The sequence below is a fragment of the Quercus robur genome, chromosome 4 (genome assembly GCF_932294415.1).
Source record: "Quercus robur chromosome 4, dhQueRobu3.1, whole genome shotgun sequence".
NCBI lineage: Eukaryota > Viridiplantae > Streptophyta > Magnoliopsida > Fagales > Fagaceae > Quercus > Quercus robur.
The window spans coordinates 71,241,287-71,268,116 of NC_065537.1; the positions used below are offsets into that span (position 1 = coordinate 71,241,287).

Genomic DNA, 26,830 nt, shown 5'->3' on the forward strand with positions numbered 1-26,830 from the left:
TATTGCATGGTTCTCGGACTCAAACCTTTGGGGAAACCAACTACTTAAAAAAATCTAAGTTTTGGACAGAACCAAGGTATTGCATGGTCCTCGGACTCAAACTTATGGGGAAACCAACTACTTAATAAATCTAAGTTTTGGACAGAACCAAGGTATTGCATGGTCCTTGGACTCAAACTTATGGGGAAACCAACTACTTAAAAAATCTAAATTTTGGACAGAGTCAAGGTATTGTATGGTTCGTGGACTCAAACCTGTGGGGAAACCAACTACTTGAAGGAAGGCTAGATACCAAGTTGGTCCCAATGACGCACGGGACATCTCGGACGATGCCTATATCTCCACTGAAGGAGGTTCAAACATGAGTTCAATGCCCTATGGGTGTGGGTGAGCTAGCATTCCGAAACATGGTTCCAAATATATCGTATGCATAACTATTTATACTTATTGAAATAACTAGTTCAAAAATCATAAGGTTCATAACAATAGTAAGTATCGACGAGGCAAATGGCATATAATCAAAAGGAAAGAGTAACGAAAGAATTTCATATACGTGTTCAACAGGTTCAACTACAAACAAATTATAAAGTTTTCTAAATAAAAGAGAAACTAGGCAATCATTAAACTAAAAATAGATGTGGAGGCTGGCCGGGGGTTCTACTACTTCAATTTTGTGTCGGCCACATCCAGGGAGGGTAGAACAGAACTATCTTCAATGCCCTGGAGGACAGTCCCTTCTGGGGGAGGCTGAACGGGATCAATGTCGGTGCTCTCGGGGACCTCAGCAAGGGGAATCGCCTGCAAGGGCTGGGCAAGGATGGCTGGCTCTTCGGCACCGGGAATCTGAGCACTAACAGTCGGCTCGGCACCTTCCTTGGGCATCTCGGAATTCAGACCTCCAGGTGCTTTCGTCGCATCAAGAGGCTCTCCTCCATCGGTCGACTCGCTGGAGGGGACGATAATCTGAGCAGCCTTTGACTGAGCAGCACTGGCCTCCTCTGGGTCGCGTACGGCCTCGGAACTAGATGGGACAGTCTCGCGGATGGCTGGAGCGTAAAATATGCTCTCCGCCTTCCACAAGTCAGACGAAGCATCCACCCCAGCCCGTTTTAAGGCCTCTTCCCAAACCTGGGAGCAATATAGTCTGCATACTCCGAGAATTTAAGCTTTAAGGGAGGCCTGGGTGTCAGCCATACCCGCCTCGTAACCCGCATCCTCAGCCATGTCCTTGGCAGCTTTGGCCTCGTCTCTGGCAAACTCCGCCTCCTGCTTGGCCCTCACGGCTTCGTCCCGGGCATACTCAGCTACGCCTTTAGCGTTCTCTGCCATGGTCAGTTTTTTCTTCAAATCATTGATCTGATCCTTGGCTATCTGCAACTGATCCTCGGCTTCGAGTAGATGTTTTGTCTGTTCCTCAGCCTGTCTTTGGGCGCCATCTAAACCTGCCGAGGCACTATCCCTCTCTCGGATAGCCACCTTCAAGGCCTCCTTAGCCTTTGCGAGGTCGTCCTCGGAAGCCTTAAGGGTCTTCGCGACGTCTATGCGTTTGGAGCGTTCATTCTCGGCAGCCTTACTCTGCTTGTTAACTTCCTCCTCCATTCTATATGTGGCCTGAAGAGCCTATCAAGTGAGGTAAATACATCGTGAATGACAAACCGGGAGCAAGAGTCAATAAAGTTTTAGGTTTCAAGAGCCTTACCATTCCCAAGTACCTCTTCGTACTGAGGAAAACCTCCTGCATCTTCATTTTCTTCAACTCATCCACGTCGGTGGGAAGCAGCATAGTTCTCCCTAATGCGTCGGCCACATAACCGCCTTCATCATCTCCGAGGTCCCTCAGGGATGCGGTTTCCAGCAGTGGCCCCCCGTGGAGCATTGGGGCGGGAAGCCAGGCGCTTGGCAAGGATTGGGCTTCGATCCCCTTCCCTTTGCTTTGGGCGGATTAGTCCTTGCTCTCTTTACCCTTGTTTTGGTGCCCAATCTTTAATTGTTTCACACGCAAGGCCTCATCCCTCTCCTGAGAAGATTGGGATTTTCCCCCGTCCATGGGTTCCCTACCCTTGGGACTCCTCTTTCTCTTTGAGTCCGTGGGCTCCGGCCGAGGAGGCAGAGCTGACTGAAGAGGAGCAGGAAGTTTAGTGCGGGGAGAGTGTGTCTGCGACTTGGTGGAGGATGACCTAGTCTGGATGGTCTGGGGCTGAGGTGGCGGAGATGGAGCACTGGATTGCGGTGTTCCCTACGCACCCTTCCCCGGTTGACCCTCGAGGAGATCGAGTAAGCTGGTCGGGGGCTTCCTCTTAAGTCTCATCTCGGTTCGGGAAGATGTGCCTACTGATGACAATTCCGCCTCGGACAAGGCCGAGTCACCTAGGTCACCCGAAGGATCCTCGGATTGGTCGGCTAGGTCAAACACCCCAAATCCCTCCTCGGACTGATCCAACTCGCCTTCGTCTTCCGTGCTTGGTGAGATGAGGAGAGGTCCACCAGCGGGATGCCCTCTGGGACAGAAGATCCTTCGGAGATTAGAAATCCTGACTCAACCACGGTAATTTTTGGAAGCCAAGGACGACTGGCGCTGATCATGTGCCTAGGGTCGGCAAATGACTTCTGAAGGGGATCGTACCCTAAGATTTTGTGAGCGGCTCTGACTTGACCATCCTCGTCATTTACGAAAACTGCTGCTTGAAGAACAGTCTCCAAGTCCACCCGGTTAACTAGGTGGAAGTGCCGATGAAAGGCGTTGGGGTCTGTAAGAAAAAGACACACATATGGTTAGTAACCGAACCACATCAAATTAAAATGGCACAAAGGGTCGACACCCTTCCGCTCTCTATATACCCCACCTGGTTCTCCCTCCACCATTAGGCATGGAACGTCGTCGTGCCATTCCCCATATACAATAAGAAAGTCTTTGTTTAACCCCTTATTGGAGTCGAGGAGGCACTGAATTAGCCGAACCCTCTCGTCTCTGGTCATCATGTAATAAATTTTGCCCTTTAATTTTTGAAGATTGTAGCACCAATTTACGTCATGGTGGGTTAATCTTAACCCCATTTTCTCATTTAGGGCATCCACACGACCCAGAATCCTAAACATATTGGCGACGCACTAGGTGGGAGCTAACCGGAAATGCCTAAGGTAATTCTTCATTACCGGTCCCATGGGGATTCTCATACCCCCTTCTACGAAGGCGAGAACAGGAATTACCATCTCGCCTGTATTTCTCAGAACATGCCACTCCCCCATCTTACAGTGCCTCAAACCCACGTTGGGGGGAATCCTATAGTCGGCGATGAACTTTTCCATCGCCTCTTCAGTATCAACCAATTTCCTCAGTGCCTCAAACCCACGTTGGGGGGAATCCTATAGTCGGCGATGAACTTTTCCATCGCCTCTTCAGTATCAACCAATTTCCTCAGTCTTAGTTTAACCATTTCTACGAGTTACTAAACAAACTCAACCAATGACGGGAGAAGGAAGGGAACAAGAGAAAAATAAACCCAGAAAAGAAAAAACACGAGTTAATGGAGGCAGGGAACTTACAGAAAAGAGGAAAGGCGCCTCGGACAGGTTTTTTTTGTGCTGGAGATAGACTTGAGTTTGGACGAAAGTTCAGATGAACTCAGGGTATACGCGCTGGAATTCTTAACTGCAAAACTGAAGAGACAAATCAGTTCCAAAAATCATTTATGCCGCTCATTGAGAATAACTGCACGAATTTTCCCGCCCATAAAGGCCAGGAAATTCCCACCGTTAGATCTCCATCACGCTGTTGAACGTGGGAAGCACAGAGCCGCCCGCATTTAATGAGGACACGTTTCGCCTTCCAAAGGCTCCAGGAACATGTCTCGGGCAGACGAAAAGTCTCAGGAACCGATAGGTGATAAGGATTGACAAGCATTGACAGACATCTGATGTCATCAAAACCCTCTTATCCGTCCGAGGAGACGGATAGCAGGATTTTGAGGGGCTATTGTGGGGCCAGAGAACTTATGACCCGGCCCATGCTCTACTAAGGCCCAGGGCCCGTGCCAGGGAAGGGAGTTGCCGAGGACGAGTAGGGAAAGACCGAATAGCCTAGGGGCACAGCCGAGGATGACCCTGTCCTCGGCATCCCAAGTCTTCGGAGGGGAGAACGACATCACGTCGAAGGCGACCCCCAAAACGCACCCAGAAGAAGAGGCGAGTAGAATGGGACCCACCTAGGGATACATAGTGGGGGTGGTTCAAGGTAAATACGTTACCACCGCATTATATGCACCCACAAACGTCCCAGCCATATTAATGAGAGAAGACGCCTGAACAAGGTGGCTTTGGTTAGAGCAACTAACAAAAAGTAGGGGGAGACGGCTGATGGGACAGACATACGAATAGGATCCTGCCTGATAAACAGGTAGAGGGTCAGGATCAACCAAAAAGAAAGACTTGTGCACCAAAAGAAGGGGGGACAACCAGTCCTCCCAACGATGGTGTCCTAGAAATAAGGAGAATAACAAGAGCACAGAGCTCCCCAAACTCCTTGGACAAGATTCATTAACCGGAGCCAACCCAAACCACCGTCCGGTGACCAAGGCCTAGCCTTTCAAACTCACGCTCTACAAATGATATTGTTTGAGCCCTTTTTACGTACGAGCCCAATGTCATCTTGGGGTCGTCACGAATCGAGTCCCTACATCTTATTATAGCATACTAGTTCATTAATTCAAGTTTATTCAAGAAATATGAGAAGAACAAGAAATAGATAACTAAATCTATTAAATAAAAGCAATTTCATTTACCAACAATAAAACTTTGTTATTTTGCTTTTCGAGAATTAGACATATTGACACTGTGTTATTATTTTTATGTTTTACCTTTTAAAATAAGGGAAAATTGGATTATTAAGAGTTAGAAATCCATATTGCATCTATCATTTATGAAAATAATGTTTTTTCTTTATTTTCTATTACTGTTATATTTTTCTTATATTGACTTATATATGTTTAAAGTATAAAATGATGTTAAATTATTTAAAATTGGTTAAATTTTAATATTTTTTATAACTATAAAAATAATTAAACTCTATAACATATATGTCATATATTTTCATGGAAATTTACACCTATTACCAAGAGGTGTTCGTGTCTCTAAATAGTAAGACTCTCATCTGTTTTGGACAGTACTAAATTTTCTCTACAGATATTGTTTTATGTTTGCGATCACCACCCTAATATGAATGTAATCCAATAAAACTGAGTACATGGTATTTCTCTTCTATGCAAAAGTAAAGCTTTGTAATTTAGGTCGTTAGTGATTCTCTTATGTGTATAGGACCAAAGATAAAAGAAAGGAAACAATTATCTACCACACATTATCTTGACTTACTACCTTCCTCATATATGGTCAGAGATTACATAACAAATGAATGGCATCCACAAAGACCTCGATGGTAACATTACACAAGCCTGCCTCTTTCAATTATGAGATGCATCATGGTGCTAAAACCCAAATCATTCAATCAAGAGATACATACAAAAAGTTTCAGACTGGAAACCATATCTTCAACCTCATCGTTAAGAAAGGGTGATATATATGGATAGAGTTTTTTTTTTGGGTTGATATGGTTATTTTTCACACGTCTCTTCATTATTGAATTTTAATAGAGTTGAGGTAGTATGATTTGATACTAAATGCTTTTTTATCAATAGCGGTTTCACACACATATATACTTAGATTAGGTTAAAATAGAAATTTTATATTATAAAAGGAAAAAAAATTCCCCCACCAAATTATTTTTTTATCAAAAATACAAATCTGTAACTAAAACGTTTAACTATTAATTGGCCCCCCAAGAATTTTTTTTTTTTATTTTTTTTTAAACAATATAAACCGATCACTAATGCATCATTTTTTTTTCTTTATTATCCTTATACTGCACATAGCTCATATCCAACATATATTTTCCTAAAAATTGACATGTCTCTATAAATAAATATTGTATTATTTATTTATCTTATTATATCATACTAGTTCATTAATTCATTGTATATTCATGATATATGTTACAAGAAATAGATAACTTTTTTTTTAGAACAAAAAATATATAGATAAGTAACCAAGTCTATTAAATACAAGCATTTTCATTTACCAACAGTAAAACTTTGTTATTTTTCTTTTGGAGAATTAGACATATAGATATTGTGTTATTACTTTAATGTTTTACATTTTTAAAGAAAGAAAAATTGGATTGTTAAGAGTTAGAATTAAATCCATATTGCACCTGTCATTTACGAAAATAATGTTTTTCTTTATTTTCTATTATTGTTATAATTTTCTTATATTGACTTATATATGTTAGAGTGTAAAATAATGCTAAATTATTTAAAATTGATTAAATTTTAATATGTTTTATAACTATTAATATACTTAAACTCTATAACCACTAAACTATTTTATAAAAAATTTCGATTGGAAATATTTTATTTTTGGTGTAAATTTTTTTATTATTTATGTGATTTTTTTTTTTTTGGTTAAATCATGCTACATACATACTTTATGTATAGATAATATATTATCTTATATTATATATATATATAGCATCACCCTTAAAAAAATCCACACATCTTTAGAATCCAAATCGAGACCTTATCTTCAGTCTCAGTGTCAAAAATGATTTCTACACTCTTTCTTTTTTTTGAGAGAAAACACTAGAAACTTTATTAATGAAAAATAGATATATCAATCTGAAGTACATACTAAACTGATCAGACTTTTTAGCAATTTGCCAATAAAAAAATAAAATAGCAAACAACAACAACTTAGCCACAAGAGATAATAATTGGTTTAGGTTGTGAGGTTTATCACCATTTAATGAAGTGGGACTAAGATTTTGACAAATTGGGGCCAAGATTTTGGAGAGAGGGGGACCAAAGTTGTATGTGAGTATCCCACTTGATGCATCTCATTACCATTTTTTTTTTTTCTTTTTTCTTTTCAGGTAAGGGGCTGGCCCCTTTGGGCCCCACCTAATTCCGTCTCTATCTTAGGAAATATCAGTTTGAAGTACATACTAAACTGATTAGACTTTTTAGCAATTTGCCACAAAAAATAATAATAACAATAATAATAATAGTAAACAACAACAACTAGCCACAAGAGATAATAATTGGTTTAGGCTGTGAGGTTTATCACAATTTGATGAATGGGGGCCAAGATTATAGAGAGAAGGAGACCAAAGTTGTATGTGAGTATCCAACTTGATGTATATCCTTACGATTTTTTTTTTTTTTTTCCTTTTCAAGTAAGGGGGCTGGCCCCTTTAGGCCCGACCTAATTCCGTTTGTCTTAGAAAATAGTTATATATTCGAAGAAATTTGGATATACCATCGTTAAAAATAAAAAGTTTTCAATAAAAAGTAAGATATCATTCGTTCAATTTTGGGATCTATTATACAGTAGGAATTTCCATCCATTCATGAACTTGCCATAGTAAATCAAATCGTAAAAGACAAGGAGTTTTTGTTTTTTAGGACCATATAATAAGACATTGAATTTCCATTGGTCCATGAAAAAACATGAAATTGAAAGGAAAGTTCTACTTACCGAAATCATGCAAAGCACATTTACAAGTATACCCGCTCTCTTTTTTATTTATTTCTTATGCAAACTGCAAAGTATACGCCTATCTCTTTTATATATGCATAAACACATATATACATATATTCCAATTCTCCCATCATTTCCGAGCCCATCTCCAACAACATTAACCTAAGGATGAGTTACGCACTACCTTCGCTGCTATTTTTTCTTCTTCGATTAAACTATGCAATGTCCAAAGTCGAAGAATGCCAAACATACATCATCCATATGGACCATACTCAGAAACCTGTGTCTTTATCAACCCATGAGTCATGGCATCGTTCCATTTTAAATTCATTGTCGTCTTCTCCTAGTGATGACCAGGAACTGTTATTGTACTCATACAACCATGTCATGCATGGCTTCAGCGCGAGGCTTACACCCTCTCAGCTATCTGAGGTTGAGAAATCTCCGGCTCACCTTGCCACATACCCTGAGTCCTTTGGCAAGCTGTTGACAACCTACTCCCCTAAGTTTCTTGGGCTACAACAAAACGTTGGCATATGGCCTGCTGCCTCTTATGGAGAAGATGTGATTGTAGGTATCATTGATTCAGGAATTTGGCCAGAGAGCGAAAGCTTTAATGATGAGGGTATGTCACCAGTGCCACAAAGATGGAAAGGCAAGTGTGAGAATGGCACAGCATTTAGCCCTTCATACTGCAACAGGAAGCTCATTGGGGCTCGATCGTTTAGCAAAGGACTCCAAGCTGCAGGTATTAATATATCCAAGGAACGAGATTTCAGCTCTGCAAGAGACTTCCTAGGTCATGGTACACACACATCATCCACAGCGGCGGGTAACTACGTACATGGTGTAAGTCACTTTGGTTATGCAAGAGGCACAGCCAGTGGCGTGGCTCCTCGTGCACATCTTGCTATGTACAAGGTTGGTTGGGCAACATCCACACAAGAGTCTTTTTCAACCGACGTTCTTGCTGGAATGGACCAAGCAATTGATGATGGGGTTGATATCATGTCTTTGTCCATTGGCATTAATCAGACTTCTTATTTCACTGATATCATTGCCATAGGTTCTCTTTCGGCAACTGAGAAAGGGATTTTTATTGTCTGTGGTGCTGGCAATGATGGTGATTTTAAAACAATATACAATGGAGCACCTTGGATAACAACTGTTGGGGCTGGCACAATGGATCGAAGTTTCCACGGAAAAGTGACTCTAGGAAATGGGGTTACCATTGAAGGCACATCATACTTTCCAGAGAGTGGTTTCATTACTAATCTACCTTTGTACTATGGCACACGCAACATGAGCAAAGCAATTTGCAACCACAAATCATTGGATAAAAAGGAGGTTATTGGGAAGGTAGTCATCTGTGATTATAGCACCAAGATTAATGTTTCTGAACAGATTAATGAGGTCGAGAGCGCAGGTGGTTATGGAGCTCTCTTCTTGACGGATGCATCATTCTCTTTCTCTTCAAATAAATACTCCATTCCGAGCCTTATTCTACCAACTGCTTCAGGGACTCAGGTTAAAGAGTATGTGACAAAGGTGAGAAATCCAATAGCGAATGACATGAGGTTTCTATTAACGAGGTTCAGTACTAAGCCTGCACCTCAAGTTGCCATGTTCTCGTCAAGGGGGCCAAGCACAATCAGTCCAGGAGTTTTAAAGCCAGATATTCTCGCTCCAGGAGTTGATGTGCTAGCCGCAGTTTCACCCATTGTACCATACATAAGTGTCGGCAAATATGATTTGGCTTCAAATTATGCTTTACATTCAGGCACATCAATGTCAACACCACATGTTGCTGGCGTTGGAGCTTTACTAAAAGCAACCCATCCTGAGTGGAGCCCAGCAGCTATCCGATCAGCTATGATGACCACAGCCTATGTCAAAGACAATACTGGCAAGATTTTTAAAAGCCAATTGACAAATTCTTCTTCCTCACCTCTAGACTTTGGTGCTGGCCATATCAATCCAAACAAAGCCATGGATCCTGGACTGATCTATGATATGGGTCTGCAAGATTATATTCAATTTGTGTGTGGCCTGGGTTACACTAAGAAGCAAATGATTCTTCTCCTTAGACGAACTCGATGGAGTTGCAACCACAAATCTATTCATGATCTAAACTATCCCTCTTTCATGGCTGTACTCTCCAACAAAACTAGATATCCAGTGACAATGAAGTTTAAGAGGGTTGTGACAAATGTTGGCAATGATAAATCTGTTTACCGAGCACATTTGGAGAACATTCCAACCGGAATGAGAATAAGTGTCAAACCGAGGATTCTTACCTTCACCCGCAAACAGCAGAATCGAAGTTTTGTTGTGAGTGTTGTGGTTGATAAGCTTGATGGAGAATATCCAATTCCAACGGTATTTGGTTTTCTCAAATGGATTGATCAAGATAGCCACATAGTATCAAGCCCCATAGTGGCTATCAAATATTAGCGGACAATATTTATGGGCATGTTCACGTGCTAAATATTAGCTATTGTCAAGGGCGTCCTGGCTATCTGTCTTCTCAGTTCAAGTAGTAGTTATTCATCATGAAAATCTGCAAGTGCTGTGTTATAACCATATGTTGGCTTTGTATATGAGAATAAATGTGTTAAACATGAATCACAATAAATGTGCTAAATATCTGAAGTTTTTTTTTCCTAGAAAGCTTTCTTCCCTTTTTTGTGCTCTTTATTTTCGTGTTTGAAGACGGTCATGTAGGGCAAAGCATTCAAGACATTTCTATACTAGTGCTTGTAAGATATTAAAGTCTCTTAACTTGTTAAGCATAATGTCGTAGTTTCGTATATGCTGGTTTGGCATTATCTTGCTACCGCCCATGACCAATGAAAGCTGACCTCTACCGAGTCAATCGAACAGTCAGACGAGGCTGTTGACAATGAATAAGGCGGTGGTCGGTAGAGGCTTGGGTTTTCTACGCTGCAACACCAGCCGGTTCAAAAAATTGTTCTGCTTTTTTTTTTATTCCAACAAGGAATCGAACTGGACGATCTATTTTATAGATTATATATATTCTCAACCCAGATCGGAGCCAACTCAGTTGAAAAGGTAAGATTCGATGAGAGTTTGATCTAGTTAGATTTTACGAAAACATGAAAAAGAGAATATAGGAGGGAGAACAAGAGGTTTGCGTTGTAAGGTCCAACGGTCTAGTCCACAGTGAAAAGCCCTATAGTAATAAGGTCCAATCCAAATAAAAAAGCCCTACAGTAATGACTTTAAGGCCCAAACAAAAAAAAAGCCCCATCTTGTGAGTTAATAATTGATTAAAAAAAACAAAAGTTTACGTACCAATCTATATCTATATCTATATATTACTAAAAGTTGAAGTTAAAGCATAACATTTATTACCACTGACCTTCTGCTGCGCCACCTCATCACCACATCATTCGCTACATAATTATTATTTTTTTATTCCTATTTTTTTTTACAAAAAATATATATAAATAAATTATTGACTTTACATATTTATATTTGTTGGTTTTAACGCCTATCTATATCTATATATTAGTAAAAGTTGAAGCGTAGCATTTATTACTGCTAAACTCCTGCTGCGCCACCTCATCGCCACATCATTCACCACATAATTATTGTTTTTTATTCCTATTTTTTTTTTACAAAAAATATATATAAATAGATTATTGACTTTACATATTCATCTTTGTTGGTTTTAACGCCTATATATATATTTCATTTTTATTTCCAATTTTCCTATAATTTTTTTTTTTTTTGACATTCACTTATTTTTAAATATTTACACTTTCTTCAACATTTCTTCTTTCCTTACCTTTTCATCTCCTCAATATCCTCTACTTTAATATCAGTATTCATCTTTCTCTTCATCTTCCTTTATTTGTCTCTTCTTATTCACTCCCTCTTATTATAATTTAGAATGCAAAAAATTAATTTATCTTTTATTTTTACATTCAAACCATAAAGAATATTTTTTTTCCTTTTCATCTCTTTTTTTCCCTTTTTTTAAATCATTTTCCACTTCTTTTTCCTTCCATTAAAAATAGTGTTAATTTTAGAGAGTAATTATAAATTTGACTCCCTCTTCACAATATTTTTATTGCATTGGAACTAAACCTCTTGGCTCCCATCACAAATTCACAACACAAAATTGTGAGAGCATGTATATGAAATTTTCGGTGAAATTTAGCATGTGTCTACTAGAATTTTTCTTGAAAGAAAGGGAAAGAAAGAACAAGCATGACTTTGGAGGTTTATGCGCATGTAAGAAATTTCCAACCATTCTTCTCAACGTGTGAGCCTACCCCATATGAGATCTCAGAGTAGTCTGCACAATAATTTTCCTTCAGCTAACGGAACAATTATTGTATCAATCTCAACATCCAAAAACATTGTGCTAATTTCAAAGAGAGAAAGACAGAGTAGGGAAGACGGGCATAACTTTTGAGGAGCAAACTGCAAAATGATGCTACATAACATGAAAGTTTCTAACGTGCAATCCAAACTCATTCTTAGAATTATCACCCTTAAGCCTCAAATTGTATTTTTGTTTGAATGTACTAATATTTTTGTATAAACCACTTTTCCTAGGTTACATAAAGGCCTCTTATTTGTGTGTAATATACCGAATATTTAATCCTTACATGCTATTATTAAAGCAATGGTTATTGATGATGCCGTAAAATCACCAGTGAGCTACACGATTCACGCTCGCTCAATCTAACAACCTGCAAAAAGAAATAAGTGATCTCGCCGAGGGCACCGGTGTGGTGTCGGCCAAATACCCTCCGACGGTCAAGTTAGAATTGTTCCCAACTCTAGAGTGCTAGAGAGGGTAAATTATGCGTACCTTGATTTGCGAGGGTATTGAGACTTTTATAGTAGTTGGTTGACCTCTCCTCCTTGATGTGGAAGTCTTTTCCTTATAGGAATCCTCTTGAGTAATCCCAAACGTGATGGACAAGACATTTCCTTGTAGAGGGGATTAACGCGCGTATCTTCTGAAATGCTCTTTGCGCTAGGTTTTTGATTTCCTTGGAGACTCTACGTGTGCGACAAGAACATGGAACTACTCTAGGCCCCTAGGCTCTACTGTTGCCGGCCCATGGGTTCGGATCCGTCAGGCCCAATATGGTGAAAGTCCATTGTGCTAAATTTTGACCCTTCAGTTGCCCCCTTCACCCTATGGGTCCGTCACTACTCATATGGACGGACCCTTATGGTGACGGTTTGGTATGATTTGGGGTTGACGATTAAAGAAAATTTAGGACGGCGGCTTAAGAAAACTGAAGTTGACGGTTCTCCAGGAGGAGACGGATTGCGACTATTTGATGACAGGTTATCAAGCATTTATAAGCATGCTACATGTTGCTTTTCGTTTGGATTTTCTATCGGATCGAAGTGTCGCTTCGTCTTCCGTGTACTTCAGGTATATATATAACACATCTCAATTCTCATTTCTTCATTTTACAGCCAAAACACATTGTCAGAGCGCCACCGTCAACCTTGTCAGAGCAATCCGTTAAACATACAAACCCGTCGACCATACAACCGTCGACCTTCAGTTACTTTAAAGAACGGTGAGTATCGCTATTCTCATTTACAAGTCTTGTATTTGGCAATTATATTTAGCTAGATCTACACATCCGTCAATACTCTTAGATCCGTCAGTCTTAGGTTTTACCGTCAATTGTAGGAAATGTCTAGTGCGTCAAGTAATCAGTCAATGGTTGGTGACGGGACAGAATACGAGGAAGTATACCCATCCGGTCATAAAGACCAAGAGCGTCCTGGCGAAGAGAGGAGTCCGTCCGCCTCTTCCTCGTCCTCAATAAATGAGGATATGGAGATGGTCGAAGTAGAAGAATCGTCTGATGACGGCGAGGATCTACCGTCGGGACCCGTCGTCTGTGCTGATGGACTTAGGGAGTTCATCATGTTTCCAGAGTGGACGGTGCATAAATTCAATTCCGTCATTAAGGAGAAACACTTCAGCACATTTAGGGTAAATTTTCAAATTCCGGACTACATTCGAATCCGTCTACCCTACGTATCAAAGAAATGCTATTACGACGGGGTAGAAGGTGTCGAAGTGTATGAACAAATGCTGAAGGCGGGACTTAGGTTTCCGCTAAGTACATTGCATAGAGAGTTTTTAAAATATCTGGGTTTGTCTGTCAACTAGATATCCCCACATGCTTGGAGGGTCTTCATAGCCATGGAGATTCTCTATGGTGCAATGACAGACGGTGCACGGAGGCTGACGGTGCGTGAATTCCTTCATTGCTACCGTCCAGACGAGATTGACAGGTCAAGGGGAATTTATAGTTTTGCCAGTAGGAGCCCGTTGCTGAAGGTCATTTTTGAAACACCTTATTCAAATAGAGACTAGAAGAGTCGTTATTTCTTCCTAGAGGGTGACAGATGGATGAGCCGTCCAGGAGAGACGGAGTTTATGCCCGTCGACACAACTTGGGGGGTTTTACATTCATCTCGTATGCATCCATCACATTTGCTTAATATTTTACATTCGTCAGCTATAGTTGTTTTCTTTAACCATCTATTTCCTCTGTAGGTAGACGGCGCCCCCAAGTCAGTGTTGAGGAGTTTAGCTTCCTAGAAAGAATTTTTCAGAATACGAAGCCGGAAGAACGGACTTGGGCGAAGTTGGTAAACCCAAAAACAATCCATTGGTATTGTGACGGTCCTGAACCTACCCGTGAAGCCATCAAATACGACGAAAGAGTTCACAGACGTAAGTCCGTCATCTTTTACTTCGCATAAATAGTTTTAATTTATGTAGATAACTTCATCCGTCCTGTATTACAAAGATGGACGACGCAAAGAGGAGGGCATTGATAAAATCACAGGCCGCCAAGCAAAAGGAGTCGGGCGAGGTTGTGGTTCCTAAAGGGACGGTGTCGTCAGTAAAGAGGAAACAGCCGTCCAAGTCCAACCGTCCACATAAGCAACAGAAGGTCCCTTTGGAGCCCGTCGTAGGGTTGATGGCTGAGGGTGTGAAGACCGTCACCCCAGCAAAACAAGGGTCTGGCAAGGGCTTAATGAAGGCCCCGTCCACTAGCCAGGAGAAGCCTCCTCCTCTTCATCGTGACGACTCCAAATTTGCCTTGGAGAAACTTTCATCAATTATTTCCTCGGAGGCCTACGAGGACCTGGGCAATCATTCGACGGAGGCAATGGGGGAGAAGAGTCTCTTTGCCGTTGCACAGGTAACTTTTATCCGTCGATTTGAGTCCGTCTATTTTGCTTAGCTTTTTGTTTAACACCTTTTAACTTGTTTATTTCAGTCCTTGGTTATGATAAAGGGCCTAATGGACCGGTGTCTAAACCATGAGGCAGCTCTGGAACGTGTACGAACAAAGGCAGAGCAGATGGAGGATGAACTCGGTCAACTTCATAAGCGGAAGTCTACAATGGAGAAGAAGTTTAACCTTTCAGAGCAGGCAAGAAAAGAGCTTGAGCAGAGGACAGAGGAAGCTGGGAAGGCCTTGGAAGCCAAAGACAACGAAGTCCAGGACTTGAAGGAAAAGCTCCGTCAAGCTAAGGAGGTTGCGGTCCGTGAATACCGAGACTCCGACGCTTTGTTGAGAGAGCTGGGGGGATCGTTCCTCCAAGGCTTTAATGATGCACTCCGTCAACTTAAGAAAGCCTACCTTGAACAGGACGTGTCAATGATAAATGTCAATGATCAAGATCAGACGTCTGCTTTGCCCGTCACTTTAGAGAATACAGACGACCTCTTTGGTGATGATGCGGTTCAGGGTGACGGAGAATCAGTTCTATCGAAGGATGTCCAAGATGCCGACCCAAAAATGTAGATCGATATTACATCTCTTTTTTTGTATTTATTTTGAGAACAATCTATCCTTTATTTTTGTATTAAATAGTTGCCCCCTGAGGGTTTTATCCGTTATTAATGCTTTATTTTATTTTTATGCTTTCTAATACTTTTTGTTTGAAACTTTCTTAAATATTCGTCCTCTTTATGAAGGGGAGATTGAGAAAATACCCCGCCTATCCGTTATCTGTCTAACACGAGTATTTCTAGCCAACGCGCGATCCGTCCACTTTGTGGAGTTTAAATAAATTTCACCATTGATTGATCCGTCCACTCAGTGGACTGTAAAAAGTCTTCACCCTTGGGTGATCCATCCACTTTGTAGACTAATCTGTCACCCTTTGGGTGGTCCGTCCACTTTGTGGACTGTAAATTATGTCATCCTTTGGGTGATCCGTCCACTTTGTGGACTAAGTTGTTTCACCATTTTGGTGATCCATCCATTTTGTGGACAAAATTATTTAACCATTTTGATGATTCGTCCACTTTGTGGACTAAGTTATTTCACCATCTTGGTGATCCGTCCACTTTGTGGACTAAGTTATTTCACCATCTGGGTGATCCGTCCACTTTGTGGACTAAGTTATTTCACCATCTTGGTGATCCGTCCACTTTGTGGGCTTGTAAATTATTTCACTATTTTGGTGATCTGTCCACTTTGTGGACAGTTATTTCACCCGTTGGGTAATCCGTCCATTTTGTGGACTAGCAAATTATTTCACCATTTTGGTGATCCGTCCACTTTGTGGACAGTTATTTCACCCTTTGGGTGATCCGTCCATTTTGTGGACTTTGTTGCCTGTCCGTCTACTTTGTGTAGCATATCCATTCGTAATAAACATCCATGTGGAAAATCAAAGCTGTGTCTGAATATTCTTCTTTAAAGAAAATGCATTTGTGGAAAAAGTACCTGCCCCCTTGGGCTTAAAAAGGCACAAAAAAATTGTAGCAAAAGTCAAAGAAAAACTAGTAAATTGTAGCTAAAAGAATAGAATAAAATAAACTGGGAAATCGCTGGTTTCTCATATTCTCTCTACTGGTAGTATTTCCAAAAATGCTCCATGTTCCAAGGGTGCTGCAGCTTTTATCCGTCCATTGTCTCGAGTTGGTAGGTGCCCTTCCTTTGCCATGACGCGATCCTGTAGGGTCCTTCCTAGTTGGGGCCGAGTTTTCCTTGTGAAGGATCTCTAGCGGCACCCATTACTTTCCGTAGTACAAGGTCCTCGACCTGGAAGTCCCTACGCCTCACTTTGTTGTTGTAGTGTTTCGCCATAAGATTCTGATAGTGCGCCAACCTCTGCTCTGTTGTCGCTCTGACTTCGTCCACTAGATCGAGCTGGAGGCGCATAGCCTCTTTATTCTTATTTTCGTCGTAGCTCTCTACCCGGTAGCTCGTGAGCCCCACTTCTGCGGGAATGACAGCTTCGGTTCCGTATGCAAGTCGAAATGGTGTTTCTCCAGTGGGTGTTCTTGCTGTGGTCCGGTATGCCCATAGGACGCTAGGTAGTTCATCCAACCAGATACCCTTTGCCCCCTCGAGACGGGTCTTGATTATTTTGAGCAGGGACTGGTTCGTGACTTCAACTTGCCCGATCGCCTGTAGGTGTGCGGGTGACGAGTAGTGATTCTTGATCCCTAGCTCCGAGCAGAAGTCTCTGAACGTGCTGTTGTCGAATTGCTTACCGTTGTCAGAGACCAGTACCCTGGGTATCCCGTACCTGCATACGATATTTCTCCAGACAAAACGCCGGATGTTTTTCTCCGTGATGGTGGCTAAGGCTTCCGCCTCGACCCACTTAGTGAAGTAGTCTATGCCAATGACCAAGAATTTCAGCTGTCGGATCGTCGTCGGGAATGGGCCCATGATATCAAGTCCCCATTGTGCGAACGGCCAGGGTGCCGTCAAAGGTGTCAGTTCTTCAGACAGCTGCCTGATGAGATTGCTAAACCTCTGGCATTTGTCGCAGGATTGGACATAGCCTTGCACATCCTTCATCATTGTAGGCTAGTAGTATCCTACTCGGATCAACTTGTGTACAAGTGATCGTGCACCCAAGTGGTTCCCACAGATACCCTCGTGTACTTCTCTCATCACGTAATCTGCTTCCTCTTTGCACAAACACCTCAAGTACGGTCGAGAGAAACCCCTTTTATATAAGACGTCATTTATTAGCACGAACCGTGATGCTTGGACTTTCAGCTTTCTTGCGGCGCCCTTCTCGTCTGGTAACACCCCAGCCTTTAGGTAAGAGATCAATGGCGTGGTCCAATTATATTCAGAATTTACCACCTGTATATTTTTTCCGTCATCGATAAGTGAGGAAATTTGGACGAATGATAATACCTGTTCGGGAACCAGCATGAATTCGGCTGACGCAGCTTTTGCTAGGTGGTCAGCCCATTTGTTCTCTTCCCTTGGGATCTGAATGAATTCGACTTTGAGGTTGCTGATTCAGTATTTTACTTCTTCTAAATACCTCTTCATTCTGTCGTTCTTGCACTCGTAGTCGCCATTGATCTAACTCGTCACCACTTGTGAATCGCAGTGGACAATTATGTTTTCTGCTCCCGCGGCCTTTGCAAGGTCTAGCCCTGCAACCAAGGCTTCATACTCTGCCTCGTTGTTAGTTGTTGGGAAATCCAGTCGGATCATACATTGTATCTTGTCCCCTTGCGGAGTTTGGATCACTACTTCGGCTCCTCCGGCTCATCTGTTTAAGGATCCATCTGTATAGATATTCCACTGTTCTTTCTCTTCTACGAACTGACCTTCCCCGAGAGTGAACTCGGCGATGAAGTCAACTACTGCCTGCCTTTTTATGGCCGTCCGCGGGCGGTATTGGATGTCGAATTCGCTTAACTCTATTGCCCACAAAGCCATTCTTCCTGCTGCTTCTGGGCTATTCATGGCTTTTCTCAGTGGCTTGTCCATTAAGACAACGATTGTATGCGCCTGGAAGTATGGCTTAAGTCTTCGCGTGGCGATCACCAACGCGAAAGCCAACTCCTCCATCTGAGAGTACCTCTCTACTGCTCCACGGAGTGCACGGCTGGTAAAGTAGACGGGTTTCTGTTTTCCGTCCTCCTCTCCCACCAAAGCCGCGCTTACTGCAGCTTGTGAGACGGCTAAATAAAGGTAGAGTTCTTCGCCTTGCACAATCGGACTGAGCAGCGGTGGAGACGAGAGATACATCTTCAAGTCGTTGAAGGCCGTTTGGCATTCATTCGTCCACTCAAATGATTTTCTTAGAGTGCGGAAGAATGGTAAACAGCTGTCCGTTGCCCTTGAGACGAACCTGTTTAGAGCTGCGATCTTTCCATTTAGACTTTGGACCTCCTTAACCATCCTTGGTGGTTCCAGCTCCATTATGGCCCGCACCTTCTCCGGGTTGACCTCTATTCCTCTTTGGGATACCATGAAACCCAAGAATTTTCCCGCCGTTACTCCGAATGCACATTTGTTGGGATTCAGCTTCATGTTGAACGATCGGAGCGTATGGAATGTTTCCCTGAGGTCGTCTAGGTGATCTTTTTCGTGCAGACTTTTTACCAGCATGTCGTCAACATAAACCTGAACATTCCTGCCGATCTGATGCGCAAACATCTTGTTCATTAGCCTTTGGTATGTTGCTCCAGCGTTTTTGAGTCCAAAAGGCATCACCTTGTAACAGAATAATCCCTGGCTTGTGACAAAGGAGGTCTTCTCCTGATCAAATTCGTCCATCCTGATCTGGATGTAGCCAGAGAAAGCGTCCATGAAGCTTAGGAGCTGGTGTCTTGCCGTCGAATCCACCAGGGTATCTATCCGTGGGAGCGGGTAGCTGTCTTTGGGGCAAGCCTTGTTGAGGTCTGTGAAGTCTACGCACATCCTCCAGTTTCCGTTGGACTTTTTAACCATAACGACGTTCGCCAACCAGTCGGGATAGTATACTTCCCGGATGAAACCTGCCTCCAGTAACTTCCGAACCTCCTCAGCTATGGCCTTGTCCCGCTCCTGGGCGAAGACTCATTTCCTTTGCTGGATTGGAGGGAATGAGGGCAACACATTCAACCTATGGACCATTACCGAGGGGTCGATTCCTAGCATGTCTTCATGATTCCAGGCGAAGACGTCTTGATTATTTCTTAGGAAAGTCGTGATCGTCTGGCGTACTGGCCAACTGGCTAGTGTGCCAATTTTAGTCGTTCGTTCAGGCCGTGTGTCGTCAAGTCTTACTTCTTCTAGCTCTTCAACTGGCTCTGCTAATGCTCGCTGCTTCCTGATACACATCGTTTGCTGTTGATCCTCCATCTCTAACATGGCAATATAGCATTCTCGTGCTGCTACTTGATTTCCTCGCAGTTCTCCTACCCTATATTCCGTCGGGAATTTGATCATCAGGTGGTATGTTGAAGTTACCGCCTTCCAGGAATTAAGAGTGGGTCGCCCGAGGATGGCATTGTAGGCAGACGAGCAGTCGACTACGAGAAACGTTATCTCCTTAGTGATCTGCTGAGGATAGTCACCTATTGTGAAATTTTAAAGTACTCGCAAGTGTACGAACCGTACCGAAGTATAGTTGGACAAGAATGAGGTCGAACCCACAAGGACTTGAATAAACGTAGGAAAATTGCTTAAACCTTAACCAAACTAATCCTAATCTAGTTTAATAAAAACTTTTTTTTTTTTTTGCAATTAAATATACTAAACAAATAATAAAATTAAGCAAATAGTTAAACTAAGCAAAAGATATAAAGCAATAAAAAGATGTAAACAATCAAGAGAAATGAATTAAGGTTTTGGAATCCGCCTTGTAAGTCATATCAGCATATATTTATGATCATTAATTTTTCCCAACTCACTACATGATAATCTAGAAATCAATCTTGCTATCATGGAAAATATCATCATTAAAATCCTTATTTTAAAAATCAAAAGCATGTTCTTCTTCGCTTCTTAAGTATAAAATCAAATCGTCAATTGTATCTGTAGCCAAACAAATCACAAGATATATCCAATTCTAAAAATCAAATCATAAATTGTATCCATTGACGGACAAATCACAAGTGATATCTAATTTTATAATCAAGAATTAATAAACCAAGCATTCAATTAATTAAGACAAATCCTAAATTATGAGAAAAACATGATTGAACTCATATCTAGAATCTCATCTTAGTCAATTGATATGAAGCAAGAACAATTTAAATCATAAAAGAACAACTACTATGGGAAAAATCAAATCACATAAATATTATTGATAATCCTTAACAAGGTTTCATCCTCAACCCTAATTATAAATTTAGCTACTCATAGTAATTGAAAGAAAACACAAAAATAAAATACTAAACATTAAACTAGACAAATAAAATAAAACTAACTGTCATGGAAGAAAACCAAAGAAGTAGCCGCACTCTCTATACATTCAGCCCTCAGCCCTATCACTAGCCTCCGCCCCCCTGAATTTTGCCCTAAAGAGCCCTTAAATAGGTCAAGGAATCCTATTACAAGTTGAATTCTCGTTTGGAGAAAATCCCAGATTTTTAGGCTTCACTTAACCGACTATTTTGGCCCATTCAACGTCAGAATTTGGACTTTTGGTAAACTACAAAGTTGTAGCCCTTTAAGTTAAAGTTCCAGCCCAACTTGAATCATCTCGATTGGAAATCTGAGGCAAAAGTTATGGCAAAAATACTAACTGATGTGCAGTCTAGAATCCTAATCCGAATTGGACTTGGATTTGGTGCATATTTCCTTTGATTTCTTGCTCCAATTGGACTTAAATTTAATTGGGTTGGTCTTTTCTTGAATTCATGCCTGGCTGAATGTAAGTTGGCTTGATTCAATTGGCCTAGTCCCACTTTGCATGTAAAACCCTTGTTACCTACAACACAAAAATATTATATAATCAGTCACAAAATAACATAAAAGTAAGACTAAATATGTAGATATGTGAGTACATTATTGTATATATTTTATGCACATCATCACCCACCGTCATAGCTAGTGTTATTGCACCCAAAGGGAACACCTTCGTACCCCCAAATCCCACGAGTAGGGTGTTCGTTGGGGACAACCGTTCCCTGTCAATCCTCATTTGCTGGAATGCTGGATAGTACAGGATGTCTGCTGAGCTGCCATTGTCGACGAGGACCCGGTGCATGTTATAATCTCTTATCTGCAGGCTAACCACTAACGCGTCGTCATGAGGATGGTGAAATCTCCGAGCGTCATCCTCTGAAAATTTTATGACGGGGTTATCTATTCGCGGCATCTTTGGTACGGATCCTGTGAGTTGGACGCTATGGACCATCCTGAGGAAGGTTTTGCGGGCTTTCTTGGAAGATTCGGCTGTAGCTGTGCCCCCTACGATCATTCTTATGTCCCCTATGGGTGGTTTAGGGCGCTCGTTCTCCCGTTGTGGGGCCTGTTCCTCCGATGTATCAGTTCTTTCCCTGCTGACGAACCTCTGTAGCTTCCCTTGCCTGATTAGGGCCTCAATCTGCTGCTTCAGGTTGTAGCAGTTGGCTGTGTCGTGCCCGTGGTCTCGGTGAAAGCGACAATACTTGTCTCTCGATCTTTTGTTGGGGTCTCCCTTCAACTTTCCAGGGAAAGTCAATGCTCCTTCATCTTTGATTTGCATGAATACTTGGTCGATCAGGGCGGTTAATGGGGTGAAATTGGTGAATCTTCTAGTGGGGGCTCTGAAGCGTGTCCTCCTAGCGCTCCCTCTTCTTAGGCTTTTCCTCGCGGGCCAGCAATGCATCCTCTGCATTCATATACTTAGTAGCCCTATAGAGAACGTCTGTCATGGTCTTTGGGTCATTCTTGTACAAGGAAAACAAGAACTTACCCTTCCTTAGCCCGCTAGTAAACGCGGCTACAAGTATCTTATCGTCAGCTTCGTCAATCGAAAGGGCTTCTTTGTTGAAATGAGTTATGTAGGCTCGCAGTGTCTTGTCTTCTCGCTGCTTGATGCTCATTAAGCACACGGTGGACCTTTTGTACCGATGTTCGCCTATGAAGTGTGAGGTGAACTGGGCGCTCAACTCCTTGAAAGTATTGATGGAGTTTGGTGTCAACCTACTGAACCAAACCCTCGCAGGCTCCTCAGCGTGGTCGGGAATGCCCTACACATGATCTCGTCTGGTACCCCCTGAAGGTGCATCAGGGTCTTGAAGGTCTCTAGATGATCGAGGGGGTCCTTGACCCCGTCGTAGCTTTCAATCTGGGGCATCCGGAACTTTGGTGGCAGGGGGAATGAGTTGACGGGCGTGGTGAATGGTGAGTCAGTTCTGTTCACTAAATCGTCGAGATCAAAAGATACTCGTCCCTTGAGGGCATTCATCATGACCTCCATCTGCTCCTTCATCGCCTGCATCTCTACGATGATAGGCGGAGGGGCAAAATCCATGAGAGACAGAAGGCTTACGTTTTGCCGCTCCAGTCAGCTTGGGGCGTTGCTGCCCTCTGGCCTCTCCTACTCCCTTCGCTCGGCACTATTACCTTCCTGGTTTTGCTCCTAAAGGTTAGGTCCTCCATCCCTTTGGCGTAGCTGCTCCTCCAGATCATGGTTCTGCTTTGTGAGTCGTTCTACTGCTGTCATGAGAGTCTGGACCTGCCTTTCTAATGCAGTAGATCTCGGTGGCTCATCTTCTTGAACGTTGTTGGTAGTAGCCATCGAGCGAGTGAGTACCATGCGACTCTTATGTCCGGGAGGCGATAATCTGGCTTAAATTCTTCGCGTTCCCACAAACGGTGCCAACTGATGATGCCGTAAAATCACCAATGAGCTACACGATTCACGCTCGCTTAATCTAACAACCTACAAGAAGAAATAAGTGATCTCGCCGAGGGCACCGGTGTGGTGTCGGCCAAATACCCTCCGACGGTCAAGTTAGAATTGTTCTCAACTCTAGAGTTTTAGAGAGGGTAAATTATGCGTACCTTGATTTGCGAGGTTATTGAGGCTTTTATAGTAGTTGGTTGACCTCTCCTCCTTGATGTGGAAGTCTTTTCCTTATAGGAATCCTCTTGAGTAATTCCAAACGTGATGGACAAGACATTTCCTTGTAGAGGGGATTAACGCGCGTATCTTCCGGAATGCTCTTTGCGCTAGGTTTCTAATTTCCTTGGAGACTCTACGTTTGACAAGAACATGGAACTGCTCTAGGCCCCTGGGCTCTACTGTTGCTGGCCCATGGGCTCGAATCCGTCAGGCCCAATATGGTGAAAGTCCATTGTGCTAAATTTTGACCCTTCAGTTATAGCTTCTCTATGTATATGTTTTAGTTTTTTTTCTTTCCAGAGTCCCCACTAGCAATGTTGTTCATATTAGTACTTTTCACCCATCCATATGTAGCCAATATCATATCTAAGCCCATTGAGTTTCTTTTTGAACTTCCAAATCTCATAACTGGGAAAATCTTAAAACGCATCAGCCCAATACCATTGAAAGCACTTCCAATGGGCCCTCCACAACCTCACCTGCCTCAATTAGATTTATTTGCATCATGGCGCAATTGAGCTGGTGGTTGCACTGAAAAGTTGTTGATAAGATCATTGTGGAAAGCCATCAAGGAATCTAGCTTAGAGAAATAACATAACGAAAATTTCAATTTCTGTTGATATATGGTCTGATGTGTATGGCTGAAGTCGTGACGTAAGTTGCAATATATGCGTGGGCTATATCTTTAAACTGCGGAACTTGGAGTGATCCTAGTATGGATTCTATTTACTTGAAAGATAGTGAATTAGAAGTCATCCGAAGTGTACTATAAAAATAGTGTGTGTCAAAGGGCATGTACTACGATGTACACAAATTTGCCATGTTTACACACTGACACCAATCTATGGGAAGTATTATAGATGAAAGTTAGCATGGGAAATAACCATAGTACCACGATGCTTGCTAACTAGACCTAAAACCATTGATTATGGTGTAAACTCAAGTGGGAGGCGTTAGTTTACAGTTGTGATGGGTGATTACAGCATAATATGATGTACCCTCACGTGTACTAACTCCCACATAATGGATAATATATATTGATTCGCAAATTCACAAATTGCAAATTTATTACTATTTTTGTAGAATTGTTAGTGTATTTCGGATATAACATATAAGTCATATCTGTTCATGGGAAGATATGCCTATTTGTTCGTGTCTATAAATAGTAAGACTCTCATTTGTTTTGGATAGTACTAAATTTTCTCTACAGATATTATTGTATTATGTTTGTGATCACCACCCTTGCTAATATGGATATAATCCAATAAAACTGAGTAAATGGTATTTCTCTTTTGTACAAAAGTAAAGCTTATGGAATTTAGGTCATTAGTGATTTTGTTATGTGTATTTGCCTCATTACATGCATTTTGTGCGTGCAGTGAGGGTTTTTTTTTTTTTTTTTGTGTTTAGTGTCATAATTTTCCTTTTTTTATAAAATTTTTGGATAGCTTTATTTTGAAGACATAAATTGGTAGAAAAGTTTAATATTTTGTAGGCATTTTAAGTAGAGTTGAACAGGGACGGAACCAGGATTCTGAAATGAGAGGGCCAAAGTATAAAATAATAAATAATAAATAATAAAAAATGGTATAGACCAAACTTAACATAAGCTTGTTCAATTGCATTGTGTTAATTAACATTACAATATATTCGTGGTAATTCCAGATTATTCTATAATGAACTATTACCAATTTTATATATGTTGATTTTTCAAAAATTTATTTGATGGATATTAGAAATTGGGACATCAAACTAGATGTTGACAATACTGCATTTTCAATATGAGCTTCTAAGTTATTTTGAATTTTTCTTAATAAAAAATAAATAAAAAACAAAACAAAATTGAACATTATTTTTCCATGATCTTAAAAAAAAGACAACAATAATTAATTATAAAGAATTTATCCTCCATCTACCTAACCATTTAAATAATATTTTGACATATAAGATTGAAGAATTTTTCTCATTTCTTAAAAAGTAACATTACCAAACAATTTATTACAGCAAACTCATTATATAATTTTTTTAATAAAAAAATAAACATTATTATTACAACAAACACAACTAAAAACTTTTTAAAAAGTAACTAAAAACTTTTTAAAAAGTAACTTAAAAAAAAAATATAACATTAAGCACTTCACAGTTCACACCATGTGAACTGAAAATCATACATTTGATAATGCCAAATTTGTGCTTTACTTTTGTTGTCAATATTAGTTTGTCTACAGGTAATTCATGTTATTTTTGGGGCAATTGGGCTTCTTTGTCTACAGGTAATTCATATATATATATATATATATATATATTGGCAATTGGGTTTTTTTGGACCAAATTTGTACTTTATTATTATTTTTATTTTGTTATTATCCAGAGGTTATTTTAATTATTCTTCAAGCAACTGGGCAAAAGGGATAGAATAGAACATATACTTTTGGATTTCATGGGCCAATTTATAATTTTTTTGGAGGGAGGGGGCCAAGATTGCATATTTTGGGGCAAATTGAAAATTTTCTTTGTTTACACACATACTAAGATTTTTTTTTTTTTTCAAAATTTTCCGCGGGGGGGGGGGGGGGGGGGGGGGGGGGCTATCGGCCCCCCAACCCAAGGCTAGGTCCATCTATGGAGTTAGAGATATATTTTTACCGGATCGTCCTCATATATTTTCCCAATTAAATGTAAGACCTATGAGTATTTCTGAATCACATAAAAGTCCAATCCAAAAAGAAAAATCCTTTTATAGATAGTATAGATAGATAAAACCAAAGATAAAAGAAAGAAAACAATTACTTACAACACAAATGAATGGTCAAAGATTACATAACAAATGAATGACATCCACAAAGACCTTGATGGTAACATTACAAAAGCCTGCCTCTTTCGATTATGAGATGCATCACGGTGCTAAAACCCAAATCATTCAATCAAGAGATACATACAAAAAGTTCCAGACCAGAAACCAAATATATGGAGAGAGATTTTTTCTTGGATTGATATGGTTATTTTTCACACGTCTCTTAATTATTGAATTTTGATAAAGTTGAAATAGTATAATTTGATACTAAATATTTTTTTTTATCAATAGCAGCGTCCCTAGCTTTTTAAAATTCCCCCACCATCTTATATTTTTTATTAAAAGCACAAATCTGTAACTAAAACATTTAACTATTAATTGGCCCCCAATAATTTTATAAAACAATATAAATCAATCACTAATGCATCATTTTTTTTCTTTTTCATCCTTATACCACACATAGCTCATATCCAACATATATTTTCCTAAAAATAGACATGTCTCTATAAATAATTATTGTCTTTTTTTTATATCTTATTATAGCATACTAGTTCATTAATTCAAGTATATTCAAGATATATGAGAAGAACAAGAAATAGATAACTAAAT

The 26,830-nt window shown here is 40.7% G+C and overlaps 1 protein-coding gene across 1 annotated transcript in view; it reads left to right on the forward strand.

Moving 5' to 3' along the window:
* LOC126722514 (subtilisin-like protease SBT3) overlaps positions 1–10,246 on the forward strand; it is a 77,332-nt gene extending 67,086 nt beyond the window's left edge. The window contains exon 2 of the mRNA XM_050425670.1: positions 9,882–10,246. Within this exon, the coding sequence (XP_050281627.1) occupies positions 9,882–10,038 (157 nt within the window). The 3' untranslated portion in view covers positions 10,039–10,246. The remainder of the gene's footprint in view (positions 1–9,881) is intronic.
* The last annotated feature ends 16,584 nt before the right edge of the window (positions 10,247–26,830 follow it).